General features: G+C 40.9%; 1 protein-coding gene across 6 annotated transcripts; it reads left to right on the top strand.

Moving 5' to 3' along the window:
* Nucleotides 1–772: 772 nt before the first annotated feature.
* Nucleotides 773–16,407, top strand: iqck (IQ motif containing K). 6 transcript variants are annotated; one of them, XM_042393884.1, is made up of 11 exons: nt 773–1,338; nt 1,429–1,556; nt 1,652–1,802; nt 1,908–2,005; nt 2,729–2,781; nt 2,920–2,997; nt 3,185–3,269; nt 9,817–9,928; nt 14,264–14,395; nt 14,894–14,944; nt 15,767–15,931. In XM_042393884.1, exons 1-11 carry the CDS (start codon nt 1,287–1,289, stop codon nt 15,865–15,867), a joined length of 1,041 nt encoding a protein of 346 aa, XP_042249818.1. In that variant the 5' UTR covers nt 773–1,286; the 3' UTR covers nt 15,868–15,931. The 6 variants fall into 6 exon arrangements, with proteins under 6 accessions (XP_042249818.1, XP_042249817.1, XP_042249816.1 ...); XM_042393883.1 differs by having other exon boundaries at nt 774–1,338; nt 15,814–15,931; XM_042393882.1 differs by lacking the exon at nt 15,767–15,931 and having other exon boundaries at nt 774–1,338; nt 14,894–15,233.
* Nucleotides 16,408–19,478: the final 3,071 nt, after the last annotated feature.

Here is a 19,478-nt window from a genome sequence, read left to right as displayed (position 1 = left end):
TATTGATTGGGACAGTGTGCAGTTCTAAACATTAAAGATGCACTGCACCGGAGTTAGCTCGAAGCTAATTTGCATCCGTTGTCCCCCACAAAACATACAAATGCCCAACAACAAATGGTACACAGCAAAAACGAAAACACACAACACACCATACAAAATACAAAGCTACACAGAGCAGCACATCACATACACCCACAATGTCAATTAGAAATTAATAATGTGAACTTGCCAAATTAAAAGCAAGACTACCTGTGCTAATGAGAAGACCATAGATGGAGTTTAGACTCAGTGGTCACACAGTTGATAGCTTTAGCTTTAGTATTTGTATAATTTGGCCTTGAATTCATTGATTGAAGTACAGAACTTCATATCATCAGATAGGGCATTCCACTGAGTTGTGGCTTTCACAGAGAAAGCTGACAGCCCAAATGCAGTGCGACAAAATGGTATGGTACAATCTTGTATAGAGGATATTTTGGAGTCTGTAATTAACAAATTATGTACAACTTTACTTCCCCTAGTTCACACATTAATTTGAAATATTTTTAATTTTCACTCATCAAACTAAGAAACCCCATTAAAAACATCCACAGTAGAGTTAATCAGGGCAAAGCAAGTAGATTTACAAACTTAATTGAGAAAATATGTTCAAGCGTCTAGAAACTTACCCTTTAAGACAAATAAACAAAACAGAGAAGATGAAATCAAGACACAAAACCAAGAGTTTATTTTGGTATAACTAGGATAATATAGTATGTCTGTCTGTTTTTGTTTGAACTTTTTTCAGTTTATTTCTACAGTAGACTTCACCTCCAAATCTTGAAGGGTTAAACATACAGTATCATTGGGTACCCTCTAGCGGCTAATATGAGCACTATGGCATTAAAATGAAATGCTACAGTGTATTTTTAACAATCAAAGGAGCTGAAGTGACAAAAATACGTCATTGCCTGTTGTGAGCACGGATGTACACGAGGTCATCTGAGATTCATTTCTTTTTAAGTTCATTAGTTTGTAACGCTTTGTAGCTCAAATATGCAACTATGATATCATGAAGCGTAACACTCGGTTCATAAGAAGAGGGTTAGCTGGTTTAGGGAACAAGTTTTTGGTTATTCCTCTGTTTTTGAAGACCAGTTTGCCCTCTAAGTGTCGTCCAGTGCTTCTCTGTCGAACTTACCGTCCAAGGTTTTTGCAGTCCTAACTGTGTTGAGACCGGAAGTCATGTGCTTACTTCCTTGGCAACCGGGAGTCCCTGGCAACCGCAGAACAAAACAGGCAAAATAATGGCGAAGATAATCGATGCCAAAAAATCACTTTGGCAACAAGTGTGTGAAGGTAAGATGATCATTTTCCGTTTGCTAAGGTGTTTGTGAAATGTAAAAGGTTAGATATAAAAGCTGTTTCTTTGCTTAATGTATTTTGGAGAGTATGAAGCTGAGCAGCCCAGTCCTCCCAATGCTGTGTGGACAGATACCAGCTCAGAGAGCACTCAGCTCTCCCAGTACAGCGCCAGTACACACTCCCCTGTCTTCTATGGACACACCACAACCAAGGTCAGCTGTACAAATATCCCTGTCTGTTACATTAGTCTGGTTCATGTCACTCCAGCATCCTCTGAAGTAATTATGGCAATCACCGATTCCATTAGATGTTTGTGGATGATGATCCCCTGAAAGACTTTGACCCTCTTCTGTGCCACCCTGCTCTCACTGGATACTCTGTGTTAGGAAAAGCTCCACCTTCAAGCCAGAAAACCCTATCAACAACGGACACTACATCGCCTCCACAACTCCATCAACGTAAGATGAATGGACTTTGGTTTGCAGGGTTAAGCTGTGTGCAAATGTCTCTGCCATTCTGGTCCATATATTGTGTATGTGTGTGTGTGTTTGTGTGTGTGTCAGGTCCTGTCACACAGTTCGTGGAACAGAGAGTGTTTCCAGTGTTGTTGCCTGGATTGGAGGCTTTACTGAAAGAAGCCCAAAAACAGGGCTGTTTCCAGGTCAGAATTTCATCTGATAAATATGTAACTAATAAACAAACAACAGGCAACCCATATTGCTACATTTTAAATTAATCTGAAGTAATTTGTGTGTTTGGTTGCACTGTTTGTAATGGTAAAAATAGTAAAATATACCATGCCAAACCACATCAAAGTCTACAGACTGTCTGAAGTGGAATTTATTATTATTATTAGTACATTATTCAAGTATTGTGATTTAAAACAGTTTTTAGGTACTTTGCAGTTACGTTTCCATTTTCTGCTACTTTTTACTTAAAACTATTCACTACATTTTAGATTTTTTTATAGCTGTAATCACTGTATACTTTAGATTAAGAATTCACCCACAAAACATATAATCAGCCTATAAAATATGGTTCATTGTTATAGATTCAATACGCTTTAGTATATGAGGTAATTTAAATTCACTTCATCTTGATCAGCCACAACAGTAAAATGCTACTTACACATTACTGCATCAGTAATAATAATGAATTGATATAATCTATAACAATATAACATTGACAAGGGTCATTTTTTGATGTAATGTTAGTTTTAATATTTTAAATACATATTGTAAATTTTGTGCTGTTACTTTGAAAGCAAGACTTTTACATGTAATGGAGTGTGTTTACATTGTGGTAATGTTAAATTTTATGATCAGAATACTTTTTTCCATCACTGCATTTTGCATCACATTGATTGTTTTCTTTTGTGTTTCAGAGGAAAACAACAGCATTTAATCCATGTGACTTTCTAACTGAGTGGCTCTACAAGTAAGAGCCCATCCACTTACTGTATACACATCTATTTTCACTCTATAACACTCACGTCACCTCATCCCATGAATTCTCTTAAATGTCTCTATGTGTGAGAAGTATATGTGTGTGTCATGTGTCCTCCTCTCTTCTCAGCCATAACCCCCGCAGGCAAGGACAGGTCCCATTGAACTTCCATAACATCCACTTTGTCAAGGACTGGCTCAGCATGCAGTGAGTGTCTCTTCAGTTTGTCACCTGTCACACATACAAGACTTTGGCATTCATGAGTTTCACAGTGACCAGTTCTGCATAAAAGCACATTAATTAAAACATTAATTTCAAGGAAAATAATTATGAAAAAAAAATAAATTTACTGTCTTGTCTCTCTTCCTTTTTTTCTCTCTCTCCCTATCTTCAGTCCTAGGCCTCCCATCCCTCTGTTTCTGCTGCTGAGAGAGGATCAGGCTGCTCTGCTCATCCAGGCTTTCTGGAGGGGATACAAGGTACGCTGGACAAAACTAACAGGCAAAATGGTGTTTACAGGCTGTATGTCCAATCGTATATCAAAGCACTAAAGCATAGCTAGGACTGGGAATGCAGATAGACATAGTTAGAAGAAATGACAGGTGGCTTACACAGGCCTAAAGAAGCATGAGAAGTTTGGAAAATCTCAGAAGATTCAGGAATTACGATAATAAAATACAGGGGGAAAATACTCTGAATTCATATTACGCTTTAGCTGTGTACTCACTACAACTTCTGCATAGTGATATTGCCTGGGTTAGTCCGGCTGACCAACTCCAATTACCACTTCCAGTTACAGTGTGGAAAAAATTGGGATTTTGAAGTCGAAAGCGTGAAGGAACCCTGCAGTTACCCCACACACAGTGAGCCTGCCTGCCTGTGTGTGTGTGTGTGTATGTATGTGTATGTGTATGTGTGTGTGTATGTGTCCGTTATGATACAATACGCACCCTGCTGTGAGTGCATTGGCCCACAGTGCAATCTTGTTGTATAATCCCATCCTGCTGAAAAGCCCCCCTTATCCACAGGGACTGCAATTTCATTCAGCAGTTTGATTATGTCATCAGTGATGCCGAGCTTAATTCCTTCCTGTGTGGGCTTCGTGATATAAATAGGCACTACCAGAGGCAAACAGCAGCAATTTCCCCACGATCACACACTCTCATTCTGCTTCACACACAGATAAATCTCCTATGGTGTAAGGATGTAAGCAGAGGTCATGTTTTTGTTTGTCACTCCAGAAGCTCTTATGTTTTTTTTGTTTCTTGTCCTTCCCTGCTTGGGAGAGGATTCAGTTTCAGTTTTGCTGCACAAACCATTGAGAGGAAATGATGCCAGCTGTGCTGTCACGTACATCACATTCTGTTTGAATGATCTGAAAATCTATGTTTGCACATGCATGTACGTGGGCATGTAGATGAATGTAAGGGGTTATGCATGAAAAGATTTACTTAAAGGTATACTATGCAGGATTGTCAGTTAGCATTTGTAAACGCACAGCATTCAAAGTTGGCGAGAGAAAGAGAAGCGAGCTAGAGAGAGGGAGCAGTGGTGGTCGAGTGAGCTAGAGAGTGAAAGAAGAGAGCGAGCGGCGCTGGCGAGAACAAAGTTATGAATCAGACAAATAAAATACTGATTGTTTCACGGCGGTTACGTTCTAAAGCACAAATAAACACGCCCGCACCTCCGCACAACCTGCAGGAAAGTGCTGTATCATCGAATTTTGTGTAAATGCAGAGCTTCATCCTGGCCACTGCGGCCTCTCTGCTCTGTGTTTGTGTAGCTCAGCCCCACCCTCGGTCAAGCAGACACACAGACCTGCTGCTCTTTATACATCCATGATACAGAGACAGAGAGCAGAGCGGAACAGAGGAGAGCGACAGAGACAGTGATGTAACCTGGTCGCTATGCTACGAGTCCCGACCTCACACCCTGCGCACTGTTATTGGCTGGAGGCTACACACCCACTGCCCAAAGTTTGACGCCTAGAAATGTCTCGAACACAGCAAAATAATAAGAAAATAAAAAAATACAGGTAGAGGGCAGGGTCTCTGTAGATACATACACCACCACACACTTCTAATGGGTCATAAGTGATGATTAGGAGGGATTACTTTTATATGAGTCTATACATTGTTTTTTAGGGAAATCCTGCATAGTGTACCTTTAAGGTGTGTGTACATGCTTTCAGATTTGGTCTACTATTGCACCAGCAGGGGGCAACACCTCCTCTTGTTTTCTGTTACAACACAAAATCGGATTAGCCTCTGCTCACATCAGGTGGCAGCAGTGAGTCAGCTGACTGTCACTCCTCACTGTGTTTACACTGAACTAAGAGAGGTTCAGTAGGGCCACTGATAGCACTGCAGCCTGCCACCCCAAGGGATTTAGAGGAAGAGAGACACATCCAGAAAGAGAAAAAAAGAGAAAGCAAAGAGAGAATGGGAGGATATAAGGATGAAGCTCAGGGCTATGTTTGGAGCATTTTTGGAAAGATAGAAGGGTGACAAAAGGGAGGAAAGAGACGAGACAAGCTGATTCTGTAAAGTGGCCTCAGATTAGGAATTGGGGAAGATGGAGGGAAATACATCTGTAAAGGGTAAGAATAGGCAGAGAGATGAAGGATGAAGCCTCTGAGAGGCTTGTGGGGGCTGTGAACACAGAACAATCAGGGTCTGAGGTTGAGGGTTGGCCTCTTAAAGACACAGAGGATCATAACTTATTAAAGACACACAGGGCAGAGATATTTTGGGTAGGCACTGAGCAAAGTCCTGACAGGCGTTCCGTAATGTGTCATGGCTGCTGTTACCTTGACTCAAGAAAAACAGCAGTAACAACACAGCGGGCAGCAGAGCACAGATGAGGACATTAGCACAAACGAAGTTATCTGTGAAGCACTGATGCACTGTAAAACTTCATTAGTTCCTGTTTGTATTTATGTGTTTTGCAAATAGAATTATCCCATTGTCATTCTGACAAAACTCTCAAGACTTATGATTATGGTATTTTGCTGTAGAAAAGTGCAAAATACAACATTTGATTCAATGAGGATTCCTCTATGTGACTTCTTAATGCTAAGATAATCATTTTTATATATATTTTATCCAAATTGTACGCCTTTTCATCAATATACTATTTTCTCTTCAACCGTCCATCCCCCTACAGCCTCTCTTTTCCCCTCACTCTTACACTCTCTTCTCTGTTATATAACCTGCCTGACGCAGCGCTGACTGCAGAGGGTGTGTGTGTGTGTGTGTTTATGTGTGTGTGTGTGTGTAAGAAAGACGGACAGACTGAAGACTGGAAAGCGGGGAAAGACAGTATTTTTGTCGATTGGAATTTTATCCCTCCATTATTAATCTCCATCAAAACATATTGAAGACTGAAGAAGAGCAGCAGTGGAGATACAGAAACACACTGTCACACACACACACACACATCTATGACCCAGACAATGCGATTGTCTCTTGGTTCACTCACGTAGAACTATAAAGCGCTGCCAGGGCTAAACATATTACATAATCTTCTTTACGCTGTGTGCCTTAGCCCAACTCTAATCCATTCATCCATGCCTGCTACTGTAATGCACACATATGTACATGCACACACACACACACACACACATACACCACTAATCACTAAGACTTCTCAGACTCTCTCTGGTCTAGTCAGCTGAGTTGGAGTAATGTGGCTGCTGTGTAATAAATAGGCATTACAATTACTGTAGGCTGTCAATATCCGGGAGGGGAGGGGGGTTGTGGTCAGGTAGAGAAGTAGGCATAATCAGTTCCAGTGTCTCCATTTGCAGAAGCAGATTTATGCAATATACACACATTTTTTTAACTTAAATTCTTCAGTCATTTCCATGGTAATTTTGGTGCAGAGCCACAGCTGATAAGTCAATTAATCAATTAGTCGATCAACAAAAGATTCATCGGCAACTATTTTTATAATCAAATAATAATTTGGTCATTTCTTAAACAAATATGCCAAAAAAGTCTATTGGTTCAGCCGCTCAAATGTAATGTTATCTTTGTCATTTATAGTAAAATGGTTATTTTAGGATTGTTGCTCAGACAAAATAATACATTTAAAAACTTCAACTTTGACTGCAGGAAATAATAAAATGCATTTTTCACTGTTTTCTTACATTTTGTAAAAATAAAATCGGCATTCAAACTGTCAAACAAATATTAGATTTTAGTTAAACCTGCAGATGTAGATTTTCTCACCTGAATTGGATGCTCTTTTTCTTAGAGTAACTATGTTATATCTGTTAAAAAAATGTTTTTTAAACATTTTTTATTTTAATTAGGTAAGTAAATTCAAATAAGAATAGTAGCCCTGTTATGTTCCTGACATGTCTGAGGAAGTTCCTCTTGCATTAGTAGTCCCAGTTTTTGTCAAAAAGTGGGGCACAGTGAGTGGTATTCCACTTGACATAACCTAGAGCTGGTTGAAAGAATCACACACACACACACACACACACACATAAAGAGAGAGAGAGAGAGAGAGAGAGAGCTGTATAGTCAACAGCAGAAGTAGGTCTGTGATTCCAACTGAATGATCTGAGGGCCACGACAGATGAATGGTTTGAATGGAGGTCCAGTGTTTAGTCGGTGAAGAGCCATGCAGTGACACTCATGCAGAAAATATGTCACAGGCACTCAGGACCTCCAGTAGCCAGTAGCGCTGCTTCAACCTCACTTCCCCCTCCTGAAGAGGGATTGTAGGGACAGGCTGAATGAATGAATGTGATGGACTGGTCACAGCATGAAAGGCCTACACCGGTAGTCCTGGGATATCCACTTTCCTCTGTAATACTGACAGTATTCTAGATCTTATTTACTTCTAAGTGGACAGTGGGGTCACAACGTAACCACTTACTGCGCTTGAGTCTACAGAGGCACAAATCAATTTACAGGTTGTTTGGATGGTTAAACTTTGATGAAAGCATTGCGCAACAAAGAGATGGGTGTGTGTGTGTGTGTGTGTGTGTGTGAAGGGTATAGAACAAGCTACGATGCCTGGGTCTTGTGCAGCCTGTCAGCACGGCTACAGCCGGTTCCTCCAAACAGAAGCCATTGTGCTGCTGCAGAGTGTGAGACTGGGAGAGGAATTCAGTCTCACAGGCAGCTTTGTACAAAAAGGAAGGCGGCTTAAGGCTGTGCATTGGGATTGAAGTGTGTGTGTGAGAGAGACAGAGAGAGAGAGAGAGGGTGAGGAGGGCATACTGTGTACAGTTTGTGTCACGTTGTGCTTGTATGAATTTTGTGGGTATGTGGTGAGTGTAAGGGGGTTCTGTTTGTGCTGCTGGTGATGTCGACTTTGAGAACAGATGCCAGTAGAGCTTAATAGGATTGAGATTCTCTTTTTAGTGTTTTGTGCTGCTGTTGAGTGTGTGTGATTTTGTTTTCCATATGCATGCGTGCACCCTCTCAATGCCTTGCTAATTCTTCTAACTGCTTTAATACCAACCTTAATGCATCCATCCATCCTCACAGCATGAGTAGAGTGACTCACGTGCACAGTGAAACAAACAGAGATTATACCAAAAAGATACTGTGTTAACAGATGGATTCAAACTAGGAAGAATAGATGACAAAAAACTGAATTTGGAGTCGTACATCAAGTTTAAATGTATAAACGCTCATAGAGAGCACGTATACACACACACACACACACACACACACACACACACACAATGAGCCCTAGACAGGCTTCATGCATACAGTCAAAACAATACCTCACCCCCGCTAATCAGCAGTGCTGATGCACACAGACAGGCTTCAGAACACTCACGCACACACACTCAACTCAGCTTTTTGTCTCCTCACTATTACACATGAACTGTCAGCATCCTGTAGAAAGCTTGTATATTCACAAAGTCAGCTTTCCAGGAACTGAGAAAAACAGTTTTTGTCTTTGTATGTGTGTGTGACACACACATACAAGTGGACAGAAATGGAAAGTGACATAGAGTAGAAATGGCCACACAGACACAAAGCGATGGTGAGCAAACACGACAGACTCCAAACCACCACCACCACCCCCTCCACCCCCCCAACTGCCACCCGCACCCACCCTCCCACCCCTCACCACCCCTACTGACCCTCAACCCTCATTTCCATTTCTATGGTTTGCTCCCATCAGCAGAGGGGCTGTTGCAGCACTGTGACACCCGGTGAATTAACTATCAGAGCTCACTAGTCATACCCGCTCCTCAACCCATTTGCCAGGCTGCATGTTATATAATAGACCCACTTTTGGAGAGGTAGGAAAACAGGATTGGAGAGAGGAGAAGTGGGAGAGAATATGGAGTAAAGAGGAGATTTATGGAGAGGGATGAAACATTGATGTGTTGGAGAATAAAGACATAATAAGATGTTGGCAGAAGAGACTGTTTCTCAGGAGAGTCGCACCTGGGTACTAAAGGAAAAGAGAGGAAAGACGGGAGATGACCAGAGACAAAGGAGGGAATAAAGGGAAGCAGGCCTAGTTAGTGGGATAGGAGCAGTAGTAGTAGGAGGAGATAAAGAAGGGAAAGGAGAATAAGCTCTTAAGGGACATTTTGCTATTCATCTAAAACAGCAAGCCTGTTAAGCAATCTCTCAGGAAAGCCTGCAGCCCACACACGAACTCACAGCAACTACAAGGGGTGTCCTCCAAGAACAAAAGCACAACTCATGCTAACTACAGGCCGGACAGAGAGAAGAATCAAAGACAGCTTATTGACAATTAGGTTGCATTGATCCTCAGCAGAATTTGACTGATTTATTCATTCTGTTGCCAAGAGTGTGAACACACCCAAATGAGAGCATCCAAACTCACAGACACACACAGTTATAGAAGCACAATATATTATCTAAACATTATGAACGCTTACAATAGGATTTTGTAGACACCACTGGCCTGAGTATTGACTAGCATGCAACATAATTAAGTTATTGATAATGTTTGCTCATTTGAATTTATGCATGTGCTGCCTGCGCACGTGTGCTGTGTATGCGTGTGTGTGTGTTATAGATTAGGGCACGCTCAGATGTGCAGGAGCTGCGCCAGTGGCAGAAAAAACTGAGAGAGAACCGTGACATTGCCAAAACTGTCAAGCAATTCTGGGCCCGACAAGAGAGCAGAGGTGAGAACACACACACACACACACACACACACTGACATGGTATCACTGAATGCCAGGCCCCAGGCTTGCTGGCAACACAATACCATTGATCTTGAATTTTCTCCTGTGGCCGACAACAGCTGCTGATATGCAGGCAGTAAGCCAACACGCGTACACACACACACACAGAAGCTAGAATGCATAGATATCAACCCATACAGCATTATACACACCAATATATAGTCACAGGCACATGCACGCAAACTGCAAAGATACAGTATGCATCCCAACGAGGCTTTGAAGTTGAAGCAGAGAGATGAGGAAAGTAGTGACACAGAGAGAATGAGGGCAGTGACAAAGATGGAGAGAGAAAGAAAAGCAGACAGTGGAAGAGAAAGAGAGAGAGAGAGAGAGTAGATGATAAGTGAAGGAGAGAAAGAAAATGTCTTCAGGGCTCAGGGTGTGTGTGTGAGAGAGAGAGAGATAGAGCAGAGGATGGGGGCTGGGGATACATGTGAAGAAAGAGACGAGAGGGGAGAGGGAGTGAGACGGAAACAGAGAGGTATATGATAAAATGTGTTTAAGCCTTTGAGTGTGTATGTGTGTGAACTGTGAGCGCACGCGAAGGACAGAGTAGAGCAGCTGAGAATGCAGGCTCATGTCCAGTATGACTGACATGGAATTGGAGCTCAAGGAGAGTGACAAAACTTTGTCCTTGGACACACACACACACACACACACACACAACTCCCAATTAGAGGCACTTATGCAGCCGGAGGGTACATTGGGCTAATTGTGGTAGAAAAATAAAAAATACATTCACATTCTTTGGAGGACACACAAATAGGGTTACACATTGTTGCGATGCTGATATTGTTCTATATTTATTGTCCTAGTAGCTAGTGGCCTTCCAGCTACAACAGGACACACCTTTTGTTCACCTTTTCGTTTTGTTTCCCACCCTCGTGAGTCACCTTACCACCACGTGTTCCAATTGTGTGCAATTGAGTGCATGAAAACTATTCCGCGAGTGGACAGAAAAGTCAAAATAGAGAGTTAAAAGTAATGGACAAACGATTGAAATGTCCAGATTCTGCCTCCCTGAGAGGCAGTACTAAGCAAATTTGACTGAACCTACTGAAAAAAGAAAAACAGACAAGGATACACTGTGCTTTTTTTAACCCGCAATAACTGATTTTTTGGGCCACTTAAGGGCAGAGGAAACAAGTTGTGAACATAACATTGACAAATTATCACCTTTTTAGTTGATATAAAAACTTGTTAGCAGACTGTTTCCTATAGACACATTTAGCAGATACAGAGCAACATAGCATTCATTTAGAGTCATGTTTATTCAAATCCAATATTCATTCTCATTTTAGCTTTGGTTTGCGCTTCAACAACTCCTGAGGGAAATATCTGTCTCTTTAGAAGTTAAATGCTCCACCATGTTTACCAGCTAGTCTCTAATTCTGTCTGTAGTTTGGTGCTAGACAGATATCGTACCAAAGATTTTTAGAGCTTTTTCGCTTAAAATAGCTGCCTGTTCTGCCCCAGTAACAACACAGTGAGAAACAGTAAAGTTACAGGCCAGAAACCTCAAATCAATGAGCTGAATGATGCTATAAAACTCTGTAGAACTGAGGGGAACTGCAGAGACGGATGGTTATTCTCTGTGGCTCTATTGGTGACCCCTTTCACATTCAAGTAGTCATGCAATCCATTGTTAATATAAAGATATTGATTATGGCCGCTTTGAATGAATGTGCATATAGATGATGACAAACACAAACCCCTCTCCAACTTTCACACCGAAACTGGTCGTTTTCGCCACGCACACACAATGACCAGCACTATCATAAACGCAGGTCGTTTCCACGCTGACACATTCCACACAACAAAGGCGTTCACTGCAGCCGCGGTGCAGGCCGACGACCATTCATTCTTCCACTGGGGTGCCACAGCCACACTGTGCTGCTGCTGCTAACTGCTGCTACCTCTACTGCGCCATGACTGCTGACCTGACATTCTAGCAGGGGGCCTGGGGAGGTGTGTGTGTGTGTGTGTGTGTGTGTCTGTGTGTGTAAAAGAGTGTTTGTGAGTGTACAAGAGTGTTTGCCCAGACTGTTGTCCTCATCGGCCATTTTATGACCTCTTCAACTGAATCTGACATGGATGAGAATGGAAGAGAAACAGAAATGTGTGAGATAGAAGCAGGCGTAGAGGGAGGGAGGGAGGGAGGGAGTGGAAGAGAGTGCTGCTGAAGTTGCAGTTGGTTTTGCCTGTTGTTGTTTTGGATGTAATGAAGCGCGCACCGCTCTCCGGCACTGAGATAAATGACCTAGGTTGGGGACAGAGAGGCAGAGAGAGGGTGAGTTAGAAAGAGGAAGAAATTATTCAGGGAAGCCCCCTCCCTACTGTATACACGCTCTTTAAGTCGACCCAGCAACAGCTGCACTCATCTCGTTTGACCCGAGGAGACCAGCATGCGATACCTCTACTGCCATTTCACATTTCACAGTCTGAAATCAGAATTAGTCAGAGATGGAGAGGAAAAAAAAAAAAAAAAAAAGACAGAGCAAAATGAAGCAGAGAGCAGACACACACTGATACTGCAAGGTCAAAAGGTCACGGCTTATGGGACAGGTGCAGCTCTCAACAGCTCATGAATAATCACATGACTGTCCTTGACATGTTAGATGTTTACCATGAGAGCACCAAGTAGTCAACTAACTTTGAAAAAACATGTTTCCCCCTAATGGTATTAATAGTAATGACTACTTGTCAATGGTATCATGAGATGAAGCAGTTATATAAATGTGTACGTCATTACAGTTATTATTCCCAAGTCTGGCACAAGTTGCATTCTGCATTTTTAATGTCTTTTTCATTTATTATAAAGACCTCCATATCACATTTATAGAGGGCAGATTATTAAAAGTATCAGTCATGGTATCTCTAACAAGAAAATTATTTTTGGTACATGAGCTGCATTGCTACAGATGTTGACGCGAAAGATGAAACTATGATCAAACTTTAATCAGCACTTTTTAACACTTCACTCACTGCCACAGTTACAGTCATTAGTGTGTAAATCAATCAAAACATCTTTCACCGCCACCGGTTACAATCTGCTAGTGGCTTTTGTTGTAGTGTAAAAGGCCAAATATACAGTAGTGGTCTATTCAACATAGTATCACATCCATCCATGTCAAAGCCATTGCCTTTTCACTAGTAGACAACAAAAGGCCACTACAAAGGCCTTGCAGCTGGCACAGTGAGCAAGTGTCACTAACTGGCTGAATCATATGTTTAACAGGTTCCCTGTTTTTCAGCCTGGGTGTTATTAAAATGTGGGCAACTGGGCAATCATTCAGGCCTTTTAAGATAGGCTCACAATTTTTCAAGTCTGTCCTAAAACAATAATCAGGTGCCCAAATGAACATTTGTTGTTTTTGCTGTAATCATTCCCCCTGTTTATACCAAACATTAAAAGATCCCTTCATAATACACTTTCAGTGTAAGTGATGGGAGACAAAATCAGCTCTCCTTTTGTTCAAAAATGTATTTAAAAGTTTATTTGAAACTAATATGAGGCTTCAGCCATCCAAATTAGTCAAATCAAGTCAATATCTTAAAAAGTTACTGTCTTTTGGGAGCCAAATTCCCTCTTTTTTTTCCAATCCTTCCACTGCAGCTGAACAGGGAGACACTGTCCATCAAGACAAAAAGAGGGATTTTTTTTACTAAAAAGACTGTAAGTGTGGAAGATGTCCTCTATATTTGACTAACTCAGACTGCTAAACTTTTAAATAGATTTTTGCTCAAAACGAGGACTGTGGATTTTGAACCCCATCACCTACATTGGAAGCGCTTTTGGATCTCTTAATTGTCAGTATGAACAGGAGCAATGATTACAGCAAGAAAAGCCTGTTTCAATGTTCATATGGGCACCTTTAAAAAAATGTTAACCTATCTTTTAACATGCACCTATCAATACAGAAAGCTCATGGTATAATTACATATCTATGTAGTTTTGCATATAAAGAGGAGGATTGCAAAGATGTCTTTCTAAAAGGATTTATTGATATCTATCCATTTGTGCTTGAAAAATAAAAATGTGCAAAATAAAGTCGAGAAAACCTGACAGAAAAAAAGCCTTGTGGGCATTTTAGTAGAACATTTATGGATCCATCTGATGATTCTGTGAGTTTTTTTTCATTTTTGCACAGCAGAATGGCATAATTCTCAAAAGTAAAGCTTATCATTGAGGTGCACCATAAACATTTGTGACACTCTGCTAAAGAAACAATGAAACCTATTCATATTAAGGATGCAGGTCTTGTTTGTCTTCAGTGGGCTCGGCCATGGCAGATCTTCCAGAAAGCCCTCTGCCAGGCAACTCAGAGATATCCATCCAGGTGGTTTCTCCTACCCCTCAGAGCACCGTGGTCCACACTCCCACCAACCAGATGACCTCTGACAGCGGTGAGTGGCTGACCCCTAGCCTCCACACTGCTACGCAGGTTGACCCGCAGCCTCCGCACCATCACTGACTCATTTCCTAGGAACTCACAACGTGACCTAATCTGCTGGTACTATTAACTGAAATCATTAGCTGTGTCTACAAACTTCTTTTGGTATTTCGAGGCTATTAAACTCTGTTAGGTTGATGTCAAACTGACCAAAGTGATCAGTCAAACAAGCCATTAAAAACGCCCTGTAACCAATTGGACATGGATTTATGGTCTGATATCCGTGTCTAATTAGTTGATTGGTTTCATTGCTTTCATTGCCTTTATGATGGATCACTTACCCTTATAGTACGGTCCACATATTATATTGTCGGGAGTGAAACCTCTTGCACACTTGTAACAGACTGTTACCTTTTAGCACCTCTAGCTGATGGCTCACTGGAAGATAACCAAATCATATTTCCTTGACTTGTCATTTCCTTTCTCCTGAGTAATACATATCACTCCACAGAGGAGGATGTATCGTTTCCATTCAAGCCAGGATTTGAGGCCAGAGAGAAAGGTGACTCGGTGGGCAGAGCAGCACATTTTATCCTGTTTATCAGGAAAGGAAATTACCCTGTCAGTGAAACAGAGGATAAAAACATAGTGTTTAAAAACATCACCGGTGGGTGATTGGCAACTATCTGACAGTGCATCAAAAAGGAATGTTAAATATCTAATATCCTCCTCAGATTTTTACAAGTGATAATAACACTGTTAAATATTTGCTTGAGTTTGTAGTCTGAACTTAAGCCTCAGTAAGGCAAGTAGGATATATTGTATACAATATTAAACAATAAGTATTTTAACATTATTATTTATTTAGCAGTTTATTTCTCAGGGATGATGCAAAAACATTGTAACAGGTTAAAACAACATGAAACAGATGTGTTGCATATAGGATTTCTAGCCGAGGCTAATTTGCGACCCCTGTCACTGGTTAGGCTTAGGCTTAGTATATGTATTTAATGGAAAAGCTGGTAATTGTCACAGATGAAAAAAGAAACATGTAATCTGCTTTTTCAGTATCTTGTGTGGGACTTTGTTTGTATATTTTGTACATTATGTATTTTATATTTGGATATTCACATCATTGTTAGAATATTTGTGTTTTTCTAATATAGTTCCTGCATGTTGTTCCTAATGGCTATACATACTGCATCATGCATGCTGAGACCAGCACCTTGAGCTGTCTGTTTTTTTGCTGTGATCAAATATCATCTTAAATGTCACGGATCATGGAAAGTTCATGAAATTTGATTTGCAAAAATATTCAGGATAAAAAGGCTGCCTACTGCTCAGCTGACTGTAGTTTTTTGCTCTCCTTCATGCCAACTTAAAGGACTGTGCAGGTTAAAAGTGTCTTCTCCTGACTCTGTGTCAATTAAGCTGAGTGCACTTCTGGCATATTTCCACCACTCCTTGCTCCCGACGTACCTGTGAGGATACTTCTGGTTCCCTCTCCAGTGTCTCTGCAGAGCAGCAAGGCGATCTTGTGACGGACGGCTTTCCTGACCATCCCAGTCACTGATGTACAGCACCTCACAGTGAAGCATGAGGAGGGTCATGTATCTCCTTTTGCAGGTATGCGGATGCCTGGGAGACAGCTGCCACTGGGTGAGGCGATAAAACAGCCCATTTCATTCTGGGGACATCTGATAGTGCAGCCAGAGTCTGGCAGCACTGAGCCCAACTGAAACTGGATCACACGGCGGCAGGAGGGAGTTGGCACCAAGCTGTCAGAGCAAAGCCAGATAACAACTGGCTCTGGGCTGCGATTCCAGTCTGAAGGTGGAAGTGTAGAATACGACTGTGTTTACAGATTGACATCCTGGTGTTTGGACAGTAAAACTGGAACATTTTAGCCCTGTCCTAGGAGGTGGAAGAAAATGTGGTCTAGGAATACACTGATTCTAAAGAGGACATATCATGCACATTTCCATGTCTGTATTTTTAATCTGGAGCTCTAGTGGAATATCTTTGCATGATTTACAGTTAAAAACATTCCTTATTTATCTTTTACAGACCCTTTATGCCGCCCCTCAGTTCAGCCTCTGTCTGAAACAGGCAGTTTTAGCTCTGTTTAAGGCCCACCTCCCAAGGAACCCACTCTGTTCTGATTGGTAAAACAGCAGGCTATGTGACCTTCATGAATGAAGGAAAAACATAGTGAAGTTTGCAGGGATTAAAGTTCTCATTGCTACGACGGATTTCCGTCATTTGGATTCCATAGAGGCCATTTATGAGATCAGTGTAGATCCAAGAAAAAAAAGGTAGAGAGATAATTTCCCATTCATTCTCTATCTCGTTTGTGGACTTCGATGGTATAAAAAAACAGTGAGAGCTGCATCCAACCAGATGTTCCTCTCAAATTGTCATACTCACTAGTTACCTTTAGCTCATAGTTCCGAGAGACAGATCAAACATCGGAATTTGACATGACAGAATAACAACAGTAAGATTCGTATTATAGTTGTTGGATGTTCAATCGGTGAAAACGAGTGAACAATAAATGATGGACAGATCAACCTGTTCTCATCCCAGGTCTTTAAATACCAACTCTTTGTCACACCCCTCTGGCATCTCATGCTGACGCAAAAGGTACCCCAAGGTGTCTCTATAGTGACACACCAGACTTTCAACTAAATCCAATGTAGACCCATCTGCAGCAATATTACACACTCAGAGAAACTGGTGTGGTCTGGTTAGGTTTAGGCACAAAAACCACTTGATTAATGTGAGAGAAAAAATGTTCATTTGTGAAGAAGAGATGTTCAATGTTCAATTTATGGAAATGTTCAACTTATGAGCTAAGTCTTTTTATCTACAGGGCCTGACTCTGGCCTCCAAGGTCTCATACAAAAAACGTTTTAGCTTCACGGTGCCAGGCTGGGATATAAGGTAAGCCTTGGATGCGTAACAACAGCTGCCCGCGTTATTTTCCAATTAGAGTTCATTCTGACACCATGTGTCCTTCTTTCTCCCCTTCCTGGTGGTGTGACCTGAGCAACTCTATAAGAAGTGATTGTTTTCCTGTTTGTGCTAAGTTTTTGGTATGACTGTATCCATGTGTACACTGTGCCAAAGGTTTCTATGACGTCAGATATTTGTTCTCAATAAACTTCATATATTCAAGTAAGCAACAACTGGAGCCTGTGGAGTCTCTTCAACAATTATTCAATGAATACAAGATTTTCCCTATCAATTAGGTTTAGGGAAAGATCGTGTTTTGGGTTAAAATTATCACTTTTAATGTCGTCATGGCAACAGTAAACACCACGACAAAAAACTCTCTAGAGTCAAGGTTGGAAATGTGACATTTGCTGTTGGAGGCAGGAAGCAAACAGTGGTCTCCTGCAGCTAAAGCCACTTTTTGCCATCCAACTATGTAGCCATCTACCCAACCCGCCTCTTCCTAAGAAGGAAAATTGTCACCTTTTATAGACGTCATCAGTCTCGTGGTGTCTAATAATGATGTGGATAGGCTTACATTGGAATTAGTTGAAAACCTGGTGCGTCTCATACAGGCGCTAAAGGGTGAACTGTGCGTTGGTATCAGACGCCAAGGGGCATAACAAAGCGTTGGTATTTGAGGCCATGGGAACGAGAACGGGCTGGACAGATAGATAATGGTTTGCTACACGTGGTAGCTGGCCAGCTAATGTTAGCCTTGCGCTTGGCAACTCTGTTTGCTAACTAATTAGCCATGCATTTTTTTTGTTAAACAACCAAGAGCCATTGTGTCAAATTGGCTCTACTTTGAAACTCACCCTCATTAATAGAACTGGTGTGTAGCAGGGATTAATATTTTTCCTGAAAATGAGACATTGTCTATCCGGGAACAGAAGCACACTATCCCAGGAATCCTGGGGACTGGACTTGTTTTTGAGGTACAACTTCAGCCACAGTCGAAATGCATTGGTCATATTTCAAGCAACACTAAATGCAACAAGGAGAAATATGCATAAACCCATGTGTTCCCAACCTGACTGCTGTAGTGTATTACTTGGTGGTAATAATAATCAAGACAAAAGAACAGAATTCATATTAGTCAGCATTACAATGAACATAATACTGTAGAAACTTTGCACACAGCTTGAATGTCACTTTAGAATATATGTGAATAATATGAAATACCAAGTCTATTGATCTGTCTGCTGAGATGAGCCTCATGGATGTGATAGGCTATTTGACAATTCTTCATTGTATAAACAAGCAAAATTTGTTAAAGCAAGTAATTTGATGTTTTCAAAAAGAAAGAAAGAAAGAAAGTAAACTGTAGGCCTGCATATTTTCTAAATATATTCCAATATGTTCTAAATGTTTTCAAAAGAAAAAGTTTATTTCTCAGGAAATGGGAAATGGTTTGAATGGGTATTCCCGGGAATCCCGTTTCCCATTTCCATGTCATTAACAGTTTCATTTCATAGATTGAAAATGGCATTGAAATGACAAAAAAGAAAACTGGCAATAGAAATGCTGTTCAAAAGCATCTTCTTCACTTAAAACATCAGAGTATGTAAAATTTGATGGCGGCATTAGAGAACAGCGGCATTGCTTATGTGTGGCGTGGTGCCGAAATGTCATAATTTTACATATTGTGTTATTTGTTTAGCAGGCGTCAAGCAGTGTAACCTGTAACATGTTTTATAAATTGCAGATGGGGAATATAACTTAGATTGAAAAAGATTTCAAATTATTTTTTCTTTACTCCCTTGGTTTAAAAAATTATAATGATTTTTGCCTAGATTTCCAATGTATTTTAAATAAAAGCCCACAAATAAAGAAAAACTGTGTCTCGATTAATTAGTTTGTCCGACATAAAGAATAAAGTTGTCTGGGCTCTAAGTGTAAGATGTCCTTTTTGGTCATAAATAACCAAATTCGAGGGTTCTTTCAATACGTTTCTGTCAAAAAACAAATATCTATTTATATATAATCAGATTTTTAAACTGTCAAATATCAATGTTGGTATCTGCCTCAAAAATTCAGCCTTTTATGACAATCATCAGGATTCATGTATGTGGGGGAAAAAAAAACACATCCAGTAAAAG

This window comes from Thunnus maccoyii, chromosome 18, assembly GCF_910596095.1.
Source record: "Thunnus maccoyii chromosome 18, fThuMac1.1, whole genome shotgun sequence".
NCBI lineage: Eukaryota > Metazoa > Chordata > Actinopteri > Scombriformes > Scombridae > Thunnus > Thunnus maccoyii.
The sequence above is the reverse complement of the archived record's forward strand: the minus strand, read 5'-3'. Positions and strand labels throughout refer to the sequence as shown.